The sequence below is a fragment of the Sminthopsis crassicaudata genome, chromosome 1 (genome assembly GCF_048593235.1).
Source record: "Sminthopsis crassicaudata isolate SCR6 chromosome 1, ASM4859323v1, whole genome shotgun sequence".
NCBI lineage: Eukaryota > Metazoa > Chordata > Mammalia > Dasyuromorphia > Dasyuridae > Sminthopsis > Sminthopsis crassicaudata.
In genome coordinates this window covers 56695972-56717494 of record NC_133617.1, presented here as the reverse complement: position 1 = coordinate 56717494, position 21523 = coordinate 56695972, and the positions used below count along the sequence as shown (strand labels likewise).

At 38.6% G+C, this 21523-nt stretch overlaps 1 protein-coding gene across 3 annotated transcripts in view; it reads left to right on the top strand.

Moving 5' to 3' along the window:
* Window positions 1-407: 407 nt before the first annotated feature.
* Window positions 408-21523, top strand: part of STK11 (serine/threonine kinase 11) — a 155345-nt gene continuing 134229 nt past the window's right edge. Inside the window, exon 1 of one of the 3 annotated variants that reach the window (XM_074305029.1) lies at window positions 408-2418. In XM_074305029.1, the coding sequence (XP_074161130.1) occupies window positions 2129-2418 (290 nt within the window). In that variant the 5' untranslated portion in view covers window positions 408-2128. The remainder of the gene's footprint in view (window positions 2419-21523) is intronic. The other 2 variants (XM_074305038.1, XM_074305019.1) reach the window with 2 other exon arrangements.

The following is a 21523-nucleotide window of genomic DNA, read 5'->3' as shown; positions in this document are numbered from 1 at the left end:
GCCTAAGAACTCGTTTTTAACTATTCCCACTCTGATCTGGGCTTTCTGGCCCCGCCCTCATTTCCCTCTCCCTCCTCCTCCCCTCCCCCTTTTCGAGTGCCCATCCTGCATCCTCCCCCTCAGTGAGCCGCTCCCCGCCCTCTCCTCAGAATGGGTCCCTCCCTTAACCAATCAGAGATCGCGCTCCACCCTCCAGGGCGGTTCCCTTCGGGAGCCAATCCCTGCTTTGGAGCCCGCTCCGGTCCAAACCGTCCAATCGCCCTGGGCAGCGGGGTGGGGGCCCCTCGGCGCCAGCCAACGGCCGTTTACGCCGGCGGCCAGGCGCGCGCGGAGGGGCGGGGCGTACGGCGGCGGCGGCGGCAGCGGCGGCGGCGCCAAGGAGGGCCGGGGGGGAGGGAGGTAAACAAGATGGCGGCGGCGTGTCGGGTGCGGAAGGGGGAGGCGGCCGCCCGGAGCGCTCTGAAGTGAGGCGGGGACGCCGGGGGAACCGAGCCTGGGCGCCAGCCGTTCCCTCCTGCTTCTTTTGCTGCTTGCCTGCGCAGCGGGCCCGGTGCCGACTGGGCCGCGTTGGATGGGCCCGGGGCCGCCCGGCCTCCTCAGAGCTGCCCCGAGCGGGGCCCGGCTGTGGGGGAGCGGCGGCGGCAGCGGCAGTAGCGGCCTGTGCGGCGGGACCCGCCCTCATCGAGGCCGGTCCGGAGAGGAAGCCGAGCCCCGGTCCGGCCCGGTTCCGGGCTGTCCGGGACTCGGAGGGTTGGGGGGAGGGGGCGGCTCGCTCGGGGGCCCCGAGACCCCAGCCCCTTCCCCCCAGCCCCCCGCCCGTTACCTTTGGAGGGAGCGAGAGAGCAGAGGCGACCCCCGCAGCCTCCGTCCCCGGGAGTCCTCCCGGCACCGGCGGAGGGGGCCTGGCAAGGGACAGCGCTTGGAGATCTCGGGAGCAAAGGGAAGGGAGAGCGGGGGAGGGGGCCTGAGAACCTTCCTTTTAAGTTTACTTCTTCCCCTCCCCAGCTCCGCGTCCCCAACTTGGTCTTTGTTTCTGTTTTTAAAAGGGCGGTGTGGTCAGTGGGACGCCTTTAGCCCTCCCTTTTAGTCGGGCTTTAGTTTGTCCTCCCTCCCTTCCCCTTTTTTTCCTTTTGCGGGGAGCGGAGTCCCCTTCTCCACCTGTCACTTTTTGGAGGAGGGAGGCTGAGAAAACTGGGATTGGGTTAGTTTGTTCCCATCGCGTCCCTCCTGGGTTTATTTATTTAAGGGAGGGATTTCCCCTGGAGCGAGCGGTCGGGTGGGAGGGAGGGAAAACTTCTCTGATCTCCTTCCAGGAGCTCTTTGGTGGAGGCTCTCCAGGATCCGTGTCTTCACTGTGACCTTTGGGGGCTGACAGGAAGGGACCCTAGGGGAGGGAAGCGGTGGGGAGTGGCTGGGAAACTCCGAGTGAGATGATGTCGCCGGTGAAACCTTGATAAGTGTTGAGGGCTTTGAACTTTCGGCAGATATAGGGGAGGAGCCTGCGTGTTTGTGTCTGTATGTGTGTGTGTGTGTTGGGGAACGGGGGAGTGGGACTAGAGATTGATACTCAATAGAGAAAACTTTCAAGCAATCAAATTTCAACCACCAGTTTCTTTTTAAAGGAGGGTTAAGTTTGGGATTCAAGGTGCAAAAATCCCGTGAGCACGTTCCGACTGCTGAACCCAGTTTGTATTTGGGAGCCATGACACAATGGTAATGGAAAGTTCTGAAAAGACTTCACTCCTATATTTGTCTAAGGGTCTAAAGTCCTAGAGAATGACCTAGCACTTAAGAACCCAACCTGGGCCTTTTTAGGGCCAACAGTGAGTATAAGGAGACCTGGCTGAGCCAAAGTAGTGAGACCGGGTCAAAAACAAGCCCGGTGCCTGAGCAAAAGTTCTTGACATTTTTTTTTCCCCTCGAGAGCCAGGCACTTGGGGTGCATAAGACCCTTTTCAGGGACTGCTGAACTACGTTAGTACAATCTTTGGAAGAGTTGTTTTTGTTTGTTTTTTTTTTTTTTTTTTCTTTTGTTTTGAGAAGAAAAGTTGGGAAAACCAAGAACTCAAGATTGGATTAAGGGATCCTGGTGTGTCTAAGGACACCTGGTTAAAGAGTTTAATTCAGGATGGATTTGACAGAACCACAGCAGTTGGGCATGTTTACAGAAAGTGAACTGATGTCTGTGGGTATGGACACATTTATCCACCGAATAGACTCCACTGAGGTCATCTACCAGCCAAGGCGCAAAAGAGCCAAACTCATTGGCAAATACCTGATGGGGGATTTGTTGGGAGAAGGATCTTATGGGAAAGTGAAGGAGATGCTGGACTCTGAAACCCTTTGCCGAAGAGCTGTGAAAATCCTCAAAAAGAAGAAGTTGCGCAGAATCCCCAATGGGGAGGCGAATGTTAAAAAGTAAGTATAAGCTTCTTGCTCTTTGGAAACAATATAGATCTCAACTTTTAAAATCTCCGAACGGGCAAGTAAATGAATGTTACATTGGAAAGAAAATGTTAGAAACCTGTCTATTCACTAACATCTTAGTCTCAAATGGATAATCATAACTTGCTGGATGTTAAACTGGTGAATATAATATTAGCAAAATAGATATCAATAAGCCAAACCTGTAAACCGTTAACACCCTCTCCCAAACTCCTATCTTTTTTGCTTTATCATAGAGCTGCTTGCTCTGTTATGTGTCTCTCTACCCGATAAAAGTTTGCATATCCACAGAATGCCCTTCTAAGCCACCAGTAGAAATTTTGCATGACATGCTGCCAGTTACTGGGGCCAAGCAAGATTTGATTTGTTTATCCTGTTCGGAGGAGGCTCCTGCTGTTGCCAAAATGAATTATTTGCACCAGCTTATCAGTCAGCAGGAAGGAAAACTTAGACCTTCCTAACTTGCTTATGAGGTAACATTAGAAACATCAGTGACTGCAGATTCAGGACCCCTGGTGGGTTCTGCCTAGTGAAGGAGGTTGTTTGGAGTAAGAATTGTTCTGAATTGGAAGTCAGAAGACTGAGGTTGTGGTTTTTCTGTCTCTGAGGTGGTTTAATGGAGAAATAACCTTGGGCATGTCATGGCCTTCCTCTGGGGCCTGTTGTCCCTGTAAAATGATGAGGGGTTGGATTGGGTTAGTTCTTATGACCCTTTCCTTTCTGACATGATTTGCTCATTTCTAGTGGTTTTATATTTTGCTGCCTCTGCTGTTTTTGTTTTGCGCACTAACCTCTTTCTGGAGATGACTTTATGAATCAGGCCCTCTGCCCATTAGCTCTAAGGGTACCTGCCAACCTTGACAAAGTGGATGGGTAGATTAGATGTAGGATAGCAGAGTCAGTTGAGGGAATTGGCTGAATTGAGTCGAGTTCATTATAAAAATGAACTACTTGTTAATATAAAATAACTATTCATGACATACCTATCCTAGGCCATTCTGTGATTGAGTGTCTTTCTGCGTTTTCCCCTTTGGAGTGAGACGACAGCAAAGAAGTGAAGGTAGACTGGCATACCTTCTTAATAGAAACTAGTTTTGAAAATAAAATATATTCTTGTTAGAAAGTGTCAGAAATGGAGATGTAGAGAGCAAAACTGATCTAGTGATAAGAGCTATTCATGAGGGTTTGGAGACTTGAGTTCCAGTTCTGACCAATGATGCAATCTTGATGGGTTTCCCTGATCTGGGCTTCACTTTCCTAACTTATAAAAGGATAGTGTAGATTAGCTGTTTCCAGTAGCCTCTCTCCCATGACACTTGATGGGACTTAACTTTGCCTAGGTAGGTGCTCTAATGCCTAATGCCATACTGTTTTCCTCGAATCTGCTTTTACTTTTTTACTTTGGGTTAGATGGAACAGGGCCAGAGGATATTTCCAGGCTCATGCTACTCATGAGTCCATTCACTTTTATTTTAGTTTCCTGTGTCACTAACATGAGCTGTAAACCTGGCTACATTGTTTGCTGTGATTTGGGCCTTTCTACCTCACCACTGCTAAATAGACAGTGTTTCTAATGGGCAGTGTCACAAGTTAATCCTCTGCCTAACCAGAACATTTGGGTTTAAAACTTAATCAGTTGGGTAATTTAATGATTCCTTGATGAGACCTCTAAATTACTTAATACTTTTGGGTGTTATGTGGACATAGTCATTTTTGAAAGAACTGGAGAGTCCGAGTGAATATTGAACCAGGGAATTAGGAAATTGAATTTAAAGTCCCACCTTGCCATTATTCATAGAATTTCAGATTTGGAAGGGACCTTAGTGCTCTAGTTCAGCCTAAAGCCATTGATTGGTTTCCTTTGCCTCAGCAAAGAGACACTGTGGGTTTTACCATTGACATTTGACAAATATTTACTGAGTACTTAGGGATAGGCTGATATAGAGGAGACAATCTCCTGGCCTTGTGGTCAGAAGTCTTGGGATAGAGTACTGGCTTAGCCCTGGGGTAAATAATTTTTATGAATATTAATTTGCTCATTTAAAATGGAAGTAATCTTTGCCCTGCCTATTATAGGGTTACAAAGATAGACATATGAAAATCCTGGCCAAATATGAGCCAATATTACTCTGGTTTGGTATTATTCGTAGGTAGTTTTCCTCCTTGTCCTTAGGACTGCTTGCACAATTAGAAGCATATAAGTATCCTTTTAAGGTTACATAGATATTTAGATTCTTCCTGAGAATAAATTTCTAAAGTCTATTAACTTATATCAACAAAGTTGACTGGGTTCCTAAGATACCAACAAGCATCAGAAGTAATTTTCAGAGCTTTCTGTGATTACCAGAAAAGGATCTTCCACTAACTTTGAAGGCTCTTTTTCAGCAAAGAAAAGGCAACTGGTTAGGAGCTGCTTATCCCTTTATTGAAGTATTTCAAGTAGTCTTCTATTTAGCGAATTTATGAATTTTTTCCTTTCAGACCCTGCCCAGGATGTTGCCATTTATGATCCATATTTAGATGCTGGAATTATGTGAAATTTCTGAACTTTGTTGTCCCGTTGGACAGTGACTACCTTTAACTGGTTAATGCTGATGAATATAGTACAGTAGAGATTGTTTTGGAACTTAGGACCTGTTTTCCAGCCAGAGAAGCAATGATGTGTCTCGGTGGTTAGAGAGCTGGGCTTGGAGGCAGGAGGACCTGAGTTCAGATCCAGCTTCACACACTCCCTAGCCATGTGATCATGGGCAAATTGCTTAGCCTTTGATTGCCTTAATCCATGGGAGAAGAAAATGACTTCTTGACTGAACAATAGCAATACCACCATCAAAATAATAGTGGAGACCGTTTTTTACTATGACCTTGGACAGAGTACAGAATTTATCCTCAACTGATAGAAGAGGCTATTGGCCTAGATAACCTTGAAGGTTCTGATTAGCTTGAAATCTGAGGTCTTGTGAGCTTTCACCAATGGATTTTAGAGTTCAGAGATTACGGTTCCAGGCCTAACTGTGCCCCCTGGTTAGCTGGGTGACCTTAGGTAAATCAGCCTTTTCTCTTGTTTCTTCAGCTGTCAGATGAAAGCATTGAATTGGATGGTTGCTAAATCTCATAGAACACATATAGAACACATCATGTCCATCTTGCTTGTTTAAAGGAGAGGAAATTGAGAACTGAAGGGAAATGACTTTTTTTAGATCACATAGAAAGTTAGCAGCAGAGCCAGGATTAGAACCAAGAACTCCTAATTTCTTTCCATTACGCTTTCTATTAGATTAGATTGCTTCTCAATTTATGCATAGCATTGTTATTAAGTTTCACAAATCAGATTTATAGTTGTCAGGAATTTTCCCTAACCTTTGGCCTATACCCTCTGTATAGTGTCTGATTAAGATCCCTAAATTTGTTATAAATATTAGAAACTGACACCTCCTTCTTCCTCTAAACAGCTGCTTGGCAGGCTATGACTCATGCCCTCAGATTTCAGTCCCCTTGTTACCACACCCAACTGATGCTCTGAAGGAATCTACTACAGAAAATCATTTTTCTTGGCCCATATTGAGAATACACTGCTTTCTTTTTCCTTTTTTTATTTTAAACCAATGTCTATAGCTTGATATGAAATTTAGAGTTGGAGCCCAGTTGTACGTAGATAACTTTTTTTACTTCAGAGAGTCTTGTGACTTCATTGGCTTGGATATTTACTTCACACTTCAGAGTTTAGATGGTTTCCATGAGATGCTGTGGCCAAAGAAATTCAAACCAACTGGTGGTAGGTCCGAGATTAAGCCTCTTTGCGCTTAGCCAGACTGAGTGGTTGAATGACAAGTTTATTGCTGAATTGATACTGAATGCTTTTGGGGCTGCATGGAATTCTTAGGACTTTAAAAAAAAATTAGGGTCACCTCCATACCCTGAGTAGTTCTTGGAGAAAGTCTTGAGTGGGGAAGAAGTTGGATATGATTCTTCAAGCCATGAGTTTCTGGGTGAACTTGTTCTTTGAGTTTATGTTTAGCATGAACCAGCTGCAAGGAGAAAAGGTCCTTTGTCTATCAGAAGCTTAATAAACTAAACACTAATAGTCTCTTTTAATTAAGTGTCAGGAACCTTAAGAACAAGCCTCAAGAGTATTGTGCTGTATTTAAAATGTTCAGCATTTCTTTTTTACTTGAATATTTTATCTTTAAAATACTTCAAAAAATGTGTACTTTGAAAAACAAAATATGGGAGTTAACCTTATTTAGCTAATCAAGAAACCCCTGTGACTCAATTTAGCCATTCAGCAATTCTCTTTCTTGATGAGTAATTTGCTCCTCTCTGAAGCTGGCATTGGCTTCCTAGGTACGTATGGTGTTAAATTCATTATCAGTTTTTAAGGAATCTTTATTTGACTGAATGTAGAGAACTTGTAGAGATCTGAGCTTCCTATTTCTTTCTGTGTGAAGCCAGAAACTATATTTGGATTGATTGGCAGATGCCTGGATTTAGATGTTAAATAGTCAGGATTTCAGCAAGTTGAAAACAAGAGCCTTGGAATTAGTCAGCTGTGGTATTTGTGAGATGAGGTATATCAAGTTCAGATTGTTAACTGAGAATCTTACTCTTTATTCCTGGGCTAGATCAGTATTGGGAAATTTTTGCTTTGAGAACATGAGCAGACTGTGGCCAGGTTTTTATATTAGCAATATGTTGCTACTTTAGGAGTCTAGCTAGACAAGGGTTTTGGGTGTCTCTGGTTATTTCACTGTTTGTCTTGTCACTTCATTTGGCAGAAAGAAGGAATGATTTTGAATGACTTGAATGGACAGTGTGAGCTGAAGGAATGCAGGGAGGCGATTCATTAGTTTGTTCCAGTGTTTTAAGACTGAGAATTATTCTTGCAAGTAAACTGAAACAAGAATTAAAGTGTTTGCCACACCATATCTTAACCTCTGAGAGAGAGAGAGAGAGAGAGAGAGAGCTTTTCTTGAGGACCAAGGAGGAAGAAAAATGGGAAGAAGAAGCTGCCCTTAGAAGGAATGTTTGCGGGAAGAGTACCAGAAACTTTGAATAACGGAATGGGAAAAGCTAATTGTAGATTCAAAAGATTGTTAAAGTCAGATAGTTGGGACAGGAGAATTAGAAATTCTTCCTAGCATCCACTGTTCTGGTTCCTCTCCCTTCTCCCAGTTCATGTTATAGATGAGGAAACAGGTTAAGTGACTTTCCCTGGGTTCCCATTGTAACACGCCTTCCTAGCAGTTACTATTACCAGTCTGTCCTAGGCCCAACAGAGTACCTTTGACCACTGATCTTTGCAGTCTCAACTCTACCTGGCTCGCCTCCTCTGAGGTCTTCAAAGGTTTCTGGCCATGATTTCTTGAATAGTAGTTTAATAACCGATAGCATGCTCAAGAACAGCCACATGTAATCTTAAAATCCTTTATTATAACTACTCACATAATGCCTTGACTTAATGCCCTGACTTGTTAACTCCCTAGTGAACACCTGGTCTGAAGACCCACATGTTCACTACCAAACTCCTTACCTCTCTTGGCTATCCATCAGCTTGGCTTGGCTACTCCAGGCTGGGGAGCCAGGTTAAAGAGAGCAACCAGTAAGAGAGCCATCACCCATTACGAAGCTATCTCAATATGGCCAGGATTCCACCCACAGGGCAGTCCTATATCCACAAAGATTACTTCTGGGCCACTCAATCTCTTGTTGCGCTGTGGCCGCCCATTTAAAGGACCCTTACAATCCCCTTCTCTTGTACCCCATAACTCCTTAGTGGCACAACTAAGCTTTATTCAGCTAATAAGCAAGTCAAGTGATTTAAAAAATGGAGAGGAAAATATGGGGAGAGAGAGTCCTATAGACGAAATAGTGATTTTTCTCCTTCTCAGTTGCTCTTTCCCTTTGTGACTTAGGACTATAAGATTTATCTCCTAGCAAACCCTTTACTTTTTGGCAAGAATGTAGAGTGGTGGTATGTGTGTGTGTGTTTTAATGAATATAGCCATCCAGTTCCAATAGTCTCCTGATGGAGAGAGCCATTTGCGACTCCCAGAGGACTATGGGGACTAAGTGTAAATCACAATATAATATTTTCACCTTTTTGTTGCTATTTGCTTGCTGATTTTTTTTTCTTTCTCAATTTTTTCCCTTTTGATCTGATTTTTCTTGTGCATAATGTAGATATATGTTTAGAAGAATTACACATATTTAACCTGTATTGGATTGCTTGCTATGTAAAAGGGGAAGGGAGGGAGAAAAATTTGGAATATAAGGGTTCCAAATTTGCAAGAGTGAATGTGGAAAGCACTTCGCATGTATTTTGAAAAATATAAAGCTGTTATAAAAAAAAATAAATATAGCCATCAACATAGACATTTCAATAACAAACAAAAAGGAGAATGCTGTATGAAACTCAAACTTTTGTTTTGTACGTGTTTTTAAATTATATTAAATTTAACAGAGTGATAACAAAATTGCTCTAATTTGTATCTCATTCTGAATATTTTTCTTTTGTGTTTTTTAAAAGTATTTTATTGTTGCCTTTTAAAGCCTTTTTCTTTTCTTTTCATCTTTCACTACCTTTCAGCTTTCCCCATAGATTCCTTCCCTCATAACAAATAATCATATAAAATAAGTCAGCACCTAACTCTTGTCATTGCCCAGTCCTTTTTCACTGAATCTTATATTTTTTGGGGGAAAAAAGGTGCAGATAAACTGTTCATAGTGACCGATCAGGCTATATAACATAAAGCCTGTGCAACGCAAGTTGGCATTATACTATAAGTGCTCTTGACTGACAGCCTCCCACCTTTCCCTTTCCCTCCTCCAGGTCCTTAGACTTGTGTTATTTTAGGAAAGAGTTTGAGACATTGGGCTGCATCTGTCTTCTAGCACCTGGCACAATACTTTCAGAACTTAAATATTCGGCCAAATGATCTGTTGGTTTTGTGTGTGTGTGTGTGTGTGTGTGTGTGTGTGTGTATGTTTTTTTTCCTGTGCTCAGTTATATAGGTTCTGAATACAGCTTCCTGTCCACTTCATTGTTAATGATCAGAGTTCTAGTCCTGGCTCTCAAACTGGGTGACTGTGATTTTGGATATATCTTTTTTTTTTAACCTCATTAGGGCTGTTTCCTTGTCTGTAAAAAAGGTTGAGGATGGGGGTGAAGAATTATAGTATAGGGAAGGAAATACACATTTTTAAAATGTCTGTTACATGCCAGTCACTGTGCTAAATAAGCACTTTACATATATTATCTCATTTGATCATTGATTTAAAAGACCTTTAAGATCTAAGAGAGATCTTGCATTTCTAACTTTTTGGTGATTGGAGAATACAACGTAGGGAGCTGATAAAAGCCTCGCTTCAGTATTGCAGACTACTGCTATTCATGGGGTATGATTTGAGACTTGTTCTCAGACGAATTAAACTAGAATTTCCTCCAGGGCAGTGCCAGTGAGTCTTAACCTATATTCTTTCAGCTTTTCTCTATTTTAGTTTGACAAGCTAATCATTTGTACCGTTTTGCAAATCTTGAGCAACTTCTATGGCTCTAGTTTTCTTGGTTTTGTTGGTTAGTCAACAAATGATTTCATAGTCAACCAAACAGGCATTCTGCTTGATTCTGACCTTCAGAAGCAGTCAAAATGAATGTTGTCATTACCAATTTGCAGAGAAAAAATGATATGGGAAAGAAGTCTAATTTAGGTATTCATTGTGAAGTAAATCTGTTTAGATTTGATGTTGTTCAGCCTCCCCCTTCTGTTGTTTTACATGTAGACTCCAAGTACTGTTTCCTCCAATTTAAGAATCACTTCCTGTACTTCTGCATAATCCAGATTGTTTGAGTCCTCAACCCTGGGCTTTATAGATATTTATTAAGTTTATTCTTTTCTAATAAGCCAAAAAGCCACAGGAAGTAAATCATTATCAGGCCAATCTGATTACAAAAAATGTCTTCATATTAAAAAAAAGAAGAAGAAAGAAAGAAAAAAGAAAAAGGGAGGAGGAGTATTAAGAGCTTAATTTTGAGGGAGAATTAGGCGCTTTTCTCTTTTATTTAGATAAATACTTTTGGGGGGAAACCCTACAAAATTGGCCATTATTGTTGTATTCTTGGTAGCTAATTTGTTCAGTCCATCTATTTGTAATGTATTTATTTGTTGTATCTCCTCTGCTGCATTGTCGATTCTGAGAGTTCAGGGTGTAGGGCTTATCCATCCATCCATGAACAAATATACAATAATCTATCCTAGCTAAAATACTCCTGAAGTAACTAGGTTACATGACAGAAAGTGATAGCTGGAAAAATACAGAGAACTATTTTAAGCTGGAAAAATACGAGAACTATTTTAAGTTAGAATCAATCAGTAAACATTAAGTGCCTACTATGTGCTAGGCACTGTGCTGAGGATTAAAAAAGAGAGAGAGAGAAAGGAACTTACAATCTAATGGAGATGACATGCAAATAAATCTATACAAAGCAAACTCTATATGGTGTAAATAGAGAATATAATAGAGGATAGCTATTGGAATTAAGAGGGATTGGGGAAGGCTTCCTGTAGAAGATGGGACTTTCGTTAGTACCTAAAAGAAAGCCAGGGAGGTTAGTAGTCTGAGAAAAGGAGGGAGAGGGTATTTCAGACATGAGGAAATGCCTGGCACTGTTCATGGAGCAGCCAAGAAGCCAGTATCATTGGATTTAAGAGAGAATAGTGTAGAAAGCAAAATGTAAGAAGATTGGAAAGTTTAGAAGAGGGCTAGATTTTGAAGGACTTTGAATGCTAAACAAAGCAATTTATATTAGATCCTGGAGGTGATAGGCAGCCACAGTTGTTTATCGAGTTAGATGGTTGACGTGATCAGACTTGTACTTTAAAAAAAGAAAAGAAAAAAGTGGTGACTGAATAGAGAGGATGGATTGGAGTGGGGAGAAATGAGGCTGGAAAACCCACTTGTAGCTTATTGCAATTGGACATGTTGAATGGAAGATGTCTATTGTACATATAGTTCGAGATGTTGCATAGTGGAGAGTTTGGGACAGGAAAGGTAGATTTAAGAATCATTAGCATAGAGATGGGAATCAAATTAGAGAAAGATCTTGACATCTGGGATAGGGAATCACAGAAGGTGGCATTTGAACTGGCTCTTACAGGATGAGCAGTATATTAGAAGCATCAAGCATTTATTAAACATCTGCCATATGCCAGATGATAGGGGTACAGAAACACAAAGTAGATAGTTTCTGTCCTCAAGTAACTAACTTTCCATTGTGGGAATACAATTTATACACTTTATGTAAGTATATGTAAAATAATAAGTAAATGTAAGGTAATTTAAGGGGAAGGGGAGGCACTAGCAGTTGGAAAGGAATAGGGAATGTTCTCATGTAGGAGGTGCTACTTAAATTGAGCTTTGAAGGAAGCTAGGGATTTACAGTGTTTTTCTCATTGATATCTTTTGATTTACATAATCTTAATTTTAAAATACATTTTCTACTACCCAGCCCTGAGAGCCATCCACTTATCACAAAGAATAAAAAAGAAGAAAAGGTTGTCTAGCAAAACCAAGATCATTTGACTGTATATGCTGTTTCACCTCTTCAGTTTCCCACCTCTGCAAAGAAAGAAAGGCACATTCTTATATCTATTCTTTGGGACTAAGTTTGGTCATTATTCTTATTTCTTATGACACACTAATGTTCTATTACATTCCTGAACTTCAGTTTGTTTAGGCATCCTGTAGTTGTCAGACATCTTATTTTGTTTCTAGTTCTTTGAAGCTGCAAAAAATTTTTACTCTTAAATATTTTATAGTATATTGGAACCTTTTGTCTAATTTTGACCTTTTTGGTGTGTATGCCTATTGTAAATCAAAGGGTATTACAATTTTTAGGATAATTTCAGATAGAAGATAAATAGCGTAACTTATAGAGGTAACATTTCAGGTACGAGGAACAGCCTGTGCAAAGGTATAGAGATGGGAAGTGAATGTCACATGTGAGGAATAGCAAGACCACCAGTTTGGATCATATTTTTATTTTTTAAAATAATAGTTTTTATTTTCAAAATACATTGTAATATTCTATTAATGCATCTCCATTTAAAAAAATATTGGTATAGAGAAACCATGAACAATGAATGTCTCTAGTTATTCATCTTTTTTCTGTAAGGTGTTCTCTAGTTATTTGTTTTTAATTGTGCCTTTGTAGGTTAACTCCTAGATATCTATACATTTTGTAATTATTTTAAATGAAATTTCTTTGTCTCCAGTTGCTGGATTTTGGTAATCATTTTATGAGTTTATTTCATATTTTTCAATTTTATTGAAGTTATGCTTTTGGTTAATTTTTTTTGTTGGAAATCTGGAATTCTTTAAATGTTATCATCTTCAAACAGTCATTCTGCTTTGTATATTCCTTCAATTTATTTTTTTCAACTTATGCATTTTTAGGATTGCATTAAGTAATAGTAGTGACATTGGGCTTTCTCCTTTATCTCTGATCTTAATTGGAAAAGCTTATAGCTCTGTTACAAGTAATGCTAACTTTTGGTTTTAGATAGTATTAGATTAAACAAAGATTTATACTTATGCTTTTAAGTTTTGTTTTTTTTTTTTTTTTAACATAAGTGTACTACGTAAATTTGGATTTTTTTTCTGCATCTTTTGATATTTGTGATTTTGGCATTAATAGGCTCTTACACTGATAGTTTTTGTTTAGGCAGGTTATTCTGGTAGCTGTGTAGTTGGATTATAGAGGGAATAGAGTAAAATTAGGGAGAACAATTTAGGATCTCTTGCAATAGGCTTATTGAGAGATGAAATGGAATAGTAGCTGTATAAGGAGATGGAAGTGAGCTGCTGTGGAGGTGGAACTGTTATTACTTTGAAAAAGTTGATTGGGATGAGAGTGAAGGAAGAGTGAAGTATGAATGTGAAATTGTGGACCAAGTGATTGGGATGATGGCAAATACACATTTAAAAAAATAGTTTGGAGGAGGAGTCTGTTTAGGAAAAGAGATAATGAATTACTTTTGGACACATTGGGTTTAAAATGCTGATAAGATATCCAAATGGATGAGGTTGGTGATAGAGGAATGACTAGAATATAAATTCCATGAGGATAAGGAATATTTTTGCTTTTTATTTGTATTCACTGTGTGCTTAGGAGAATGAATACTAAAGAAATGCTTTTGGTTGACTGGAATTGGAGTTTGGAAAAAGTTTTTTATCTGCATATGTAGATTTGAGAATCACCCATGCAGACATGATAATTAAATAGAATGGCCTTTGAGGGCCCTTTTACTTTAAATCTATGATCTTAAATCCCATCGGACTGTTGATGAGATTACCAAATATAATAATAGAGAAAAAAAGAAAAGAGAATCCAGAACAGGGCCTTAAGGTGAGAGGTAGAGGATGATCTAGCCAAGAAGACTGAAAAGAATAATTCTTGATGGGAAGAAAACTTGGAGCAAAATCATGAAAACCAACTAGTAGAAGAGAGAGTATCCAGGAAGGGAGGTTTTTATTGGTGGTGTGCTACTAAATCATTATCTGTTTATTTTTAATTCTATTAACACTTGGATAAAGAAATACTAAACTATTATTAGTCATATTTTCAAAGATGAGCCCCTTCTAATTAGAGCAAATGGATTACTTTGTATAAGTCCAAATAACCCTTTTCTGTTTAGCACAATGTTTGATGTACACCAAGTTTGGATTTAATAATGGCTCATTGGAGAAATGGAGAATACTCTAGACAGTGACATAGCTGAGTAAATTCAGAACTGTTTGAATCAATGTACCCAAAGGCTAAGGGATTTAGGCTCATTGTGGCAAATTTCCACTGAAGTATCTTAAGGATCTGTACTTGACTGTGTGCTTTTTAGGAAGGATAATTAATACACTAGATGAGAGAATCCAAAAAGATCTTCATAGGTTAGAGCATTGGTCTTAATCTAGCAAGATGAAATTCAATAGGCAATAATGTCTTGTGCCTGGGTACCAAAAAAAATCTATTTTGCCAGATATAAGAGGGAGAGGCATAGTTAATAGTAGTTTGTCTGAAAAAGATTTGGGGATTTTGCTGAACTACAAGTTTAGAATGAATCTGTAGCTTGCTGTGGGAATCAAGAAAACTTAGGCTTCATTAAGAGAGGTAGGGTGTCCAGGACCTGGAAGATAATGGTCACGCTGTAAAAAATAGCCATACTCTATACATCTGGGTTATTGTGTTTACTTATGGCTGTCACTGTTTTAAGTAAAATATTAATAAACTGTAGAGTGTCTAGAGGAAACCAACCAGGATGGTGAAGGGCTTTTTGTCCATATGATATGACGGTTGTAGGAATTGAGGATGTTTACATTGGAGAAGGGATGCTTAATACTATAGGAGGAAAGATTAGTCTATTGGCTCACCAGGGCATAATAATTGGTAAATGTTTCAGAGAAACATATTTAGGTTTAAAGTCTGGGAAAACTTTCCTAATGATCAGACCTATCCAAAAGTAGCACAAGCTTGTTCAAGAGGTGGTAGGTTCTCTATCTTTGGAGGAGGTGTACAAGCAGAATTGGTTATGATAGTAACTTTTTGTAATTTAATTTCTCTCTATACCTTACCGCTCCTAAACCTATTCTTAATTCTCACCATGACCTTCAATCATTTCACCATTCAGCACTTCTCCAAACTATTCTTACCTCATTACCTGTGTGAACTCTTTTGCCCTCTCTCCAACTCTAAAGACTCCTTGATCCACTCCTCCTTTTCTTCAGTTTCTGGAGAGGTAGATTCTGTTTATTAAGACCAACAACTGCCATCCATGTGCTCATGAGCTCATCCCCTCTATCTTCCTCCTTCAATCAAATTGTCCTGTCTCCATAATAATTTCTCTTTTGTTTTTTTCTTCTGTCATTCTTAATCTCAAGCTCTTTCCCTGGGCTTACAAATATGTTTTAAGTTTCTTCCATTTTGAAATAACTCTAATCCTATTCTCTCTCATTTCTCGACCCTTTTCTTCAACTCAACCAAAATTTCTCTCTCCAAAGATACAAGTAACTTTTTAAAAAAAATTATAGTAAATTTATTTATTTTTAATACACATTGCTTTTTGAATCATGTTGGAAGAGAAAAATCAGAGCAAAAGGGAAAAAACATAGGAGAGATTAAAAAAAGCAAAATAAAGAAGTGAACATAGCATGTATTGATTTACATCCATTCTCCTTACTTCTTTTTCTGGATGCAGATGGCATTTTCTGTCCAAAGTGATTGGGATTGCTTTGGATTACCTACCACTGAGAAGTACCAAGTCTTTTATAATTGATTATCCCATATTCTTGCTGTTATTGTATTAACTGGTTTTGCTTATTTCTCTCAGCATCTGTTCATGTAAGTCTTTACAGGCATTTCTGAAATCAGCCTGCTCATCATTTCTTATATCAGTTCATAACTCCGTCAACAATGCATCAGTGTCCCAGTTTTCCCACATTATTATTTATCATTCTATTTTCCTGTCATTTTAACCAATCTCATAGGTGTGAGATGGTACTTCAGAATTTTCTTAATTTGTATTTGTTTAATCAATAGCAATTTAGAGCATTTTTTCATATAACTAGAAATGGCTTTAATTTCTTCATCTGAAAATTGCCTATTCACTTCCTTTGACCATTTATTAATTGAGGAATGGCTTGTATTCTTATAAATTTGAATCAGTTCTCCCTGTATTTTGAAATGAGGCCTTTATCACTCTATCACTTATATACTGGTTGTAAAAAAAGTTTTCTCACCTTATTTCTTCCCTTCACAATCTTGGCTGCATTGGCTTTGTGCAAAAACCTTTCAACCTAATTTGCTTATGTCTAAATCATGAACCCATATCAACCTTATCTTGGTATATAGGGTATTAAATATTGGTCAATGTCTACTTTCTGCCATATTGTTTTCCAATTTTCCCAGCAATTTTTGTCAAATAGTGAATTCTTATCCCAGAAACTAGAGTCTTTGGGTTTATCAAATACTAGATTACTATAGTCATTGATTATTGTGCCAGATAATTCTTAATTGTTAAGTCTAATGCATGTTTCTCCTAATCCTTCATAATCTTTATAGTATTTGACACAATTGACTATCCTCTCTTCCTACATATTTCTTTCTCTCTGGCTAGTGAAAGACATTGCCCTCTTTTGGAACTGTTCTTACCAGTCTGATTATTCTTTTTTCCTTTGTTGGCATATCATCTGTAACATGCTCCTTGACTACAAGTATTACCCAAGATTCCATCTTGGTCTTTATCCTCTTCTCTCTATGTACTCTCTTAATGATCTTTCATCAACTAACATGGATTATGTTACTATTTCTATGCTGGTGAGTTCTATAGTTGAATATTTAAGATTAATATTTTTCTCTCTTAAGGTCTTTTAGAATATTTCCAATTGTTTATTTCATTTCTCCCCTCTCCCCCCAGGCAATTGGGGTTAAGTGACTTGCCCAGGGTCACAGGGCTAGGAAGTATTAAGTGTCTGAAGCTGGATTTGAACTCAAGTACTCCTGACTTCAGGGCTGGTGCTTTACCCATTGTGCCATCTAGCTGCCCCTTATCGGATATTTTAAGTTGGATATTCTGTAGGCATCTTAAAATTTAGCCTATATAGTATTCATCTGTTTTTCCTTCCTAACTACATTCTCCTTTTGAATTTCCTTAGTTCTCTCCAGTGTTTTCAACCTAGAGCCAGTCAGATACCATGTCCTTTGTACCTTCACAATCTCTTCCATCTTTTTTTCTAGTCATAGAGCTCCCACCCTGTTAAAGGTCTTCTTTCACTTAGTGGTAATAGCTTCTTAATTTGTCTTTCTTCCTCAAATCTCTCCCTTCTCCAGTCCATCCTCCCCAGAGCTGCCAAGGTGATTTTCCTGAATTTCAGGTCTCACCGTGTCACACCCCTATTCAGTATGTTCCCCATTGTCTTTAAACTAAAATATAATTGACTTTATAAACCTTTATAGCCTAGTCCAGAATATCTTTCTAGTCTTATTACCTATAACTTCCCTTTCTATGCTCTGTGGTCCAACCAGACCTTACTATTCTTCACATATAACACTCCATGCCTAATGATCTTGCCTTTGCACAAATTGTACTCCATACCTTCAATCTATTCCTCACTTCTGCCTTTTTAACATATGCATTTCCTATATATATGAATGCTTTCTTTGTCTTTCAGCCGTTATTCCTCTCTTCTCTTCAATTTTACATTTACTTATTTGTATACATGTCATCTCTCCTGATAGAATGAAAGCTCTATGAGTGAAGGAATGATTTAATTTTTCTCTGTCCTCAGCTCCCAGAACAGTACATGATATGTAATAAGGACTGAATGTTATATGTTGATTGGAATTGAGGGAGTTTGTGTCAAGAAGGAGGAGGACCAGTGGATGACAAATTTTGAGTATATAAGGAAAACTTTGTCATAGAATTGTTCAGAGTTCAGAGGAGTGAGCTGCTTTTGAATGTAATGAATTCCATATCACTGTAAATTTTAGAAAGAGGATGATGACTACTTTTCTGGCTCAGCTTTGTCTGAATGTCTTGTAAACTCCCTTTCGATTTTAAGATTCTATGAAAAGTTGGTTTTTTATTTGTCTGGAATCAGTGATTGAACATATCCAATAAAGAGTGCCAGTCATTTGTTTTTGATTTGTTTCAGGGCAGAAAAATAATTGTTAAATAATTGCTAATTTCTGTTAGCCTGTTGTGGTTTTTTTGGTTGTTGGTTTTTTTTTTTTTTTTTTTATCAGTTTGGTCTACTGCAAGGATTGTAAATCCACTAGAACTTGATTGTTTTCGAAGTGCTATGATAATGAATTACTTCTGTCAATGTTGGGATGGTCCTGGGGTAGTGATAGAATTATATTTTGGTGGACCATATAAGAACTTGCAACCTTCTGGCACAGCTGTGGGAGAATATAGGATAAGCTGCATACTGCAGTATATCATGAGAGGAGACTTGGCAAAAGACTTATATATATATATGTGTGTGTGTGTGTGTGTGTGTAGGCTTAGATTGTTTAGCTATAGGGTTTTTTTTTTCTTTTTGCTTGTGTACTAATATTCATCATGGATAATTGTATAAAATTAGGAACGTTAAAGAGATAAAATGATGGAAGAAAAGACTGATCAGTTTTTTGTTTGTTTTTTTTTTTTTATAACATTATCCCTTGTATTCATTTTTCCAAATTATCCCCTCCCTCCCTCCACTCCCTCCCCCCATGACAGGCAATCCCATACATTTTACATGTGTTACAATATAACCTAGATAAATATATGTGTGTAAATATCATTTTCTTGTTGCACATTAAGTATTAGATTCCAAAGGTATAAGTAACCTGGGTAGGTAGACAGTAGTACTAACAATTTACATTCACTTCCCAGTGTTCCTTCTCTGGGTGTAGTTATTTCTGTCCATCATTGATCAACTGGAAGTGAGTTGGATCTTCTTTATGTTGAAGATATCCACTTCCATCACAATACATCTTCATACAGCATTGAAGTGTATAGTGATCTTCTGGTTCTGTTCTTTTCACTCAGCATCAGTTGATGTAAGTCTCTCCAAGCCTCTCTGTATTCCTCCTGTTGGTCATTTCTTACAGAGCAATAATATTCCATAACCTTCATATACCACAATTTACCCAACCATTCTCCAGTTGATGGACATCCATTCATCTTCCAGTTTCTAGCTACAAACAAAAAGAGCTGCCACAAACATTTTGGCACATACAGGTCCCTTTCCGCTCTTTAGTATTTTTTTGGGATATAAGCCCAATAGCAGCAATGCTGGATCAAAGGGTATGCACAGTTTGATCACTTTTTGGGCATAGTTCCAAATTGCTCTCCAGAATGGCTGGATTCTTTTACAACTCCACCAACAATGCATCAGTGTCCCAGTTTTCCCACATCCCCTCCAACATTCATCATTATTTGTTCCTGTCATCTTAGCCAATCTGACAGGTGTGTAGTGGTATCTTAGAGTTGTCTTAATTTGCATTTCTCTGACCGGTCAGTTTTTAATTCCGGTTTTCATGGCACAGCAGAAAGAACAACACTTTGGGAGTCAAAAATCCTTGGGTTTTAGTCCCAGCTTTTATCACTTATTACCTTTGTAATTTTCTAGGAGTCACTACCTAGCTTTGGGCCTCAGTTTTCCCAACTACAAGATTGGATTAGGTTTTATTAATTATGATTATTATAGCTTTTTATTTACAAAACATATGCAATTTTTCAATATTGACCCTAGCAAAACCTTCTAACTTTTATCCTTCTTCCCCCCACCCCCTCCCCTAGATGGCAGGTTGGACTAGATTAATATTAATATTTTTTCTAGCTTTCAAATTCTGTGACTCACTGAAAGTACCAAGAGGAGATTTAAATGAAAGTTTTGAGGTTTTATGGAAATTTTATGCAATATCTATCATTCTTTGAATATTGTATCTCTTTTTTTCCCCTACACTTTTTTTTTACATTTTTTAATTTTTTAATTAATTTTATAATTATAATTTTTTTGACAGTTCATATGCATGGATAATGTTTTTACATTATCCCTTGTACTCACTTCTTTTCCAAATTTTCCCCTCCGTCCCTCTCTCTACCCCCTCCTCTAGATGACAGGCAATGCCATACATGTTAAATGTGTTACAGTATATCCTAGATACAATATATGTGTGCAAAATCGAATTTCTTGTTGCACAGTAAGAATTGGATTCAGAAAGTAAAAGTAACCTGGGTAGAAAGACAATAGTGCAAACAGTTTACACTCAATTCCCAGTGTTCCTTCTCTGGGTGTAGCTGTTTCTGTCCATCATTGATCAACTGGAACTGAATTAGATCTTCTCTATGTTGAAGATATCCACCTCAATCAGTGGATTGAATACATCTTCATACAGTATCATTGTTGAAGTGTATAATGATCTCCTGGTTCTGCTCATTTCACTCAGCATCAGTTCATGTAAATCTCTCCAAGCCTCTCTGTAGTCATCCTGCTGGTCATTTCTTACAGAGCAATAATATTCCATAACATTCACATACCATAATTTACCCAACCATTCTCCAATTGATGGGCATCTACTCTGTTTCCAGTTTCTAGCCACTACAAAAAGGGCTGCCACAAACATTTTAGCACACACAGGTCCCTTTCCCTTCTTTAGTATTTCTTTTTCCCCACACTTTTTATCTTAAAAAGCACTTGATGAACTGGGTTTTTGTTTACACTTTTTTTTTTTTTTTTTAAACAATAATAGGATAGATTGTAAGCCACATCTTATTCCTTGAATCTAGGTGTTAGTCTGGAATTGAGAGTGTTGTAAAATTGCTTGCAGAATATGGGACACTGAATGTTTTTAAAAACAGGCTGGATAGATGACTACTTATTCCAGTTATTGTATAATGTTAGAACTCTTTGGAGACAGAGGATGTGTGATTTTTTTTTTTTTTTTTTTTTTTTTTTTTTGGCCTTTATAATGCCAGTATCTTAATACAGTTGGGGCAGCTTAGTGACCTAATGGGTCTGAAGTCAGGTAGATCCATTCTCCTAAGTTCAGATGTGACTTCAGACACTTAACTTTGTTTCCTCCTATATAAAATGAGCTGGTGAAGGAAGTGACAAACTACTCCAGCATCTTTACCAAAAATCCTACATGGTGGTGGGGTCACAAAGAGTTAGACACAGCTGAAATGACTGAACAACAACAGTAATGAAATATAGGTTGGCCTGAATTGAATTAGGTAGAACTAGATGAAATTTAACATTCGTTTTAAAAATAAGATTAAATAATTGTGAGACCTGGCTTCTAGATTTAGTGCTGTAGTTTGTGGGATTGTGGGAAGTCACTTTGCCTGTGTAGGCCCCAAATTCTTTATCTGTAAAATGTAAGAGGGTTATCCTGGATAGCATGAGGTCCTTTCAAGCTCCAAAATTCTAAATTTTTTATGTTCATTAGGAAGGTTAAACTTAGCTGTTATCCATTTTATAGAGTATAAACTCTTCAGGAAGGCAGGGGACTGTTTTTAAGTGTAACACAGGGGCCTGCCGC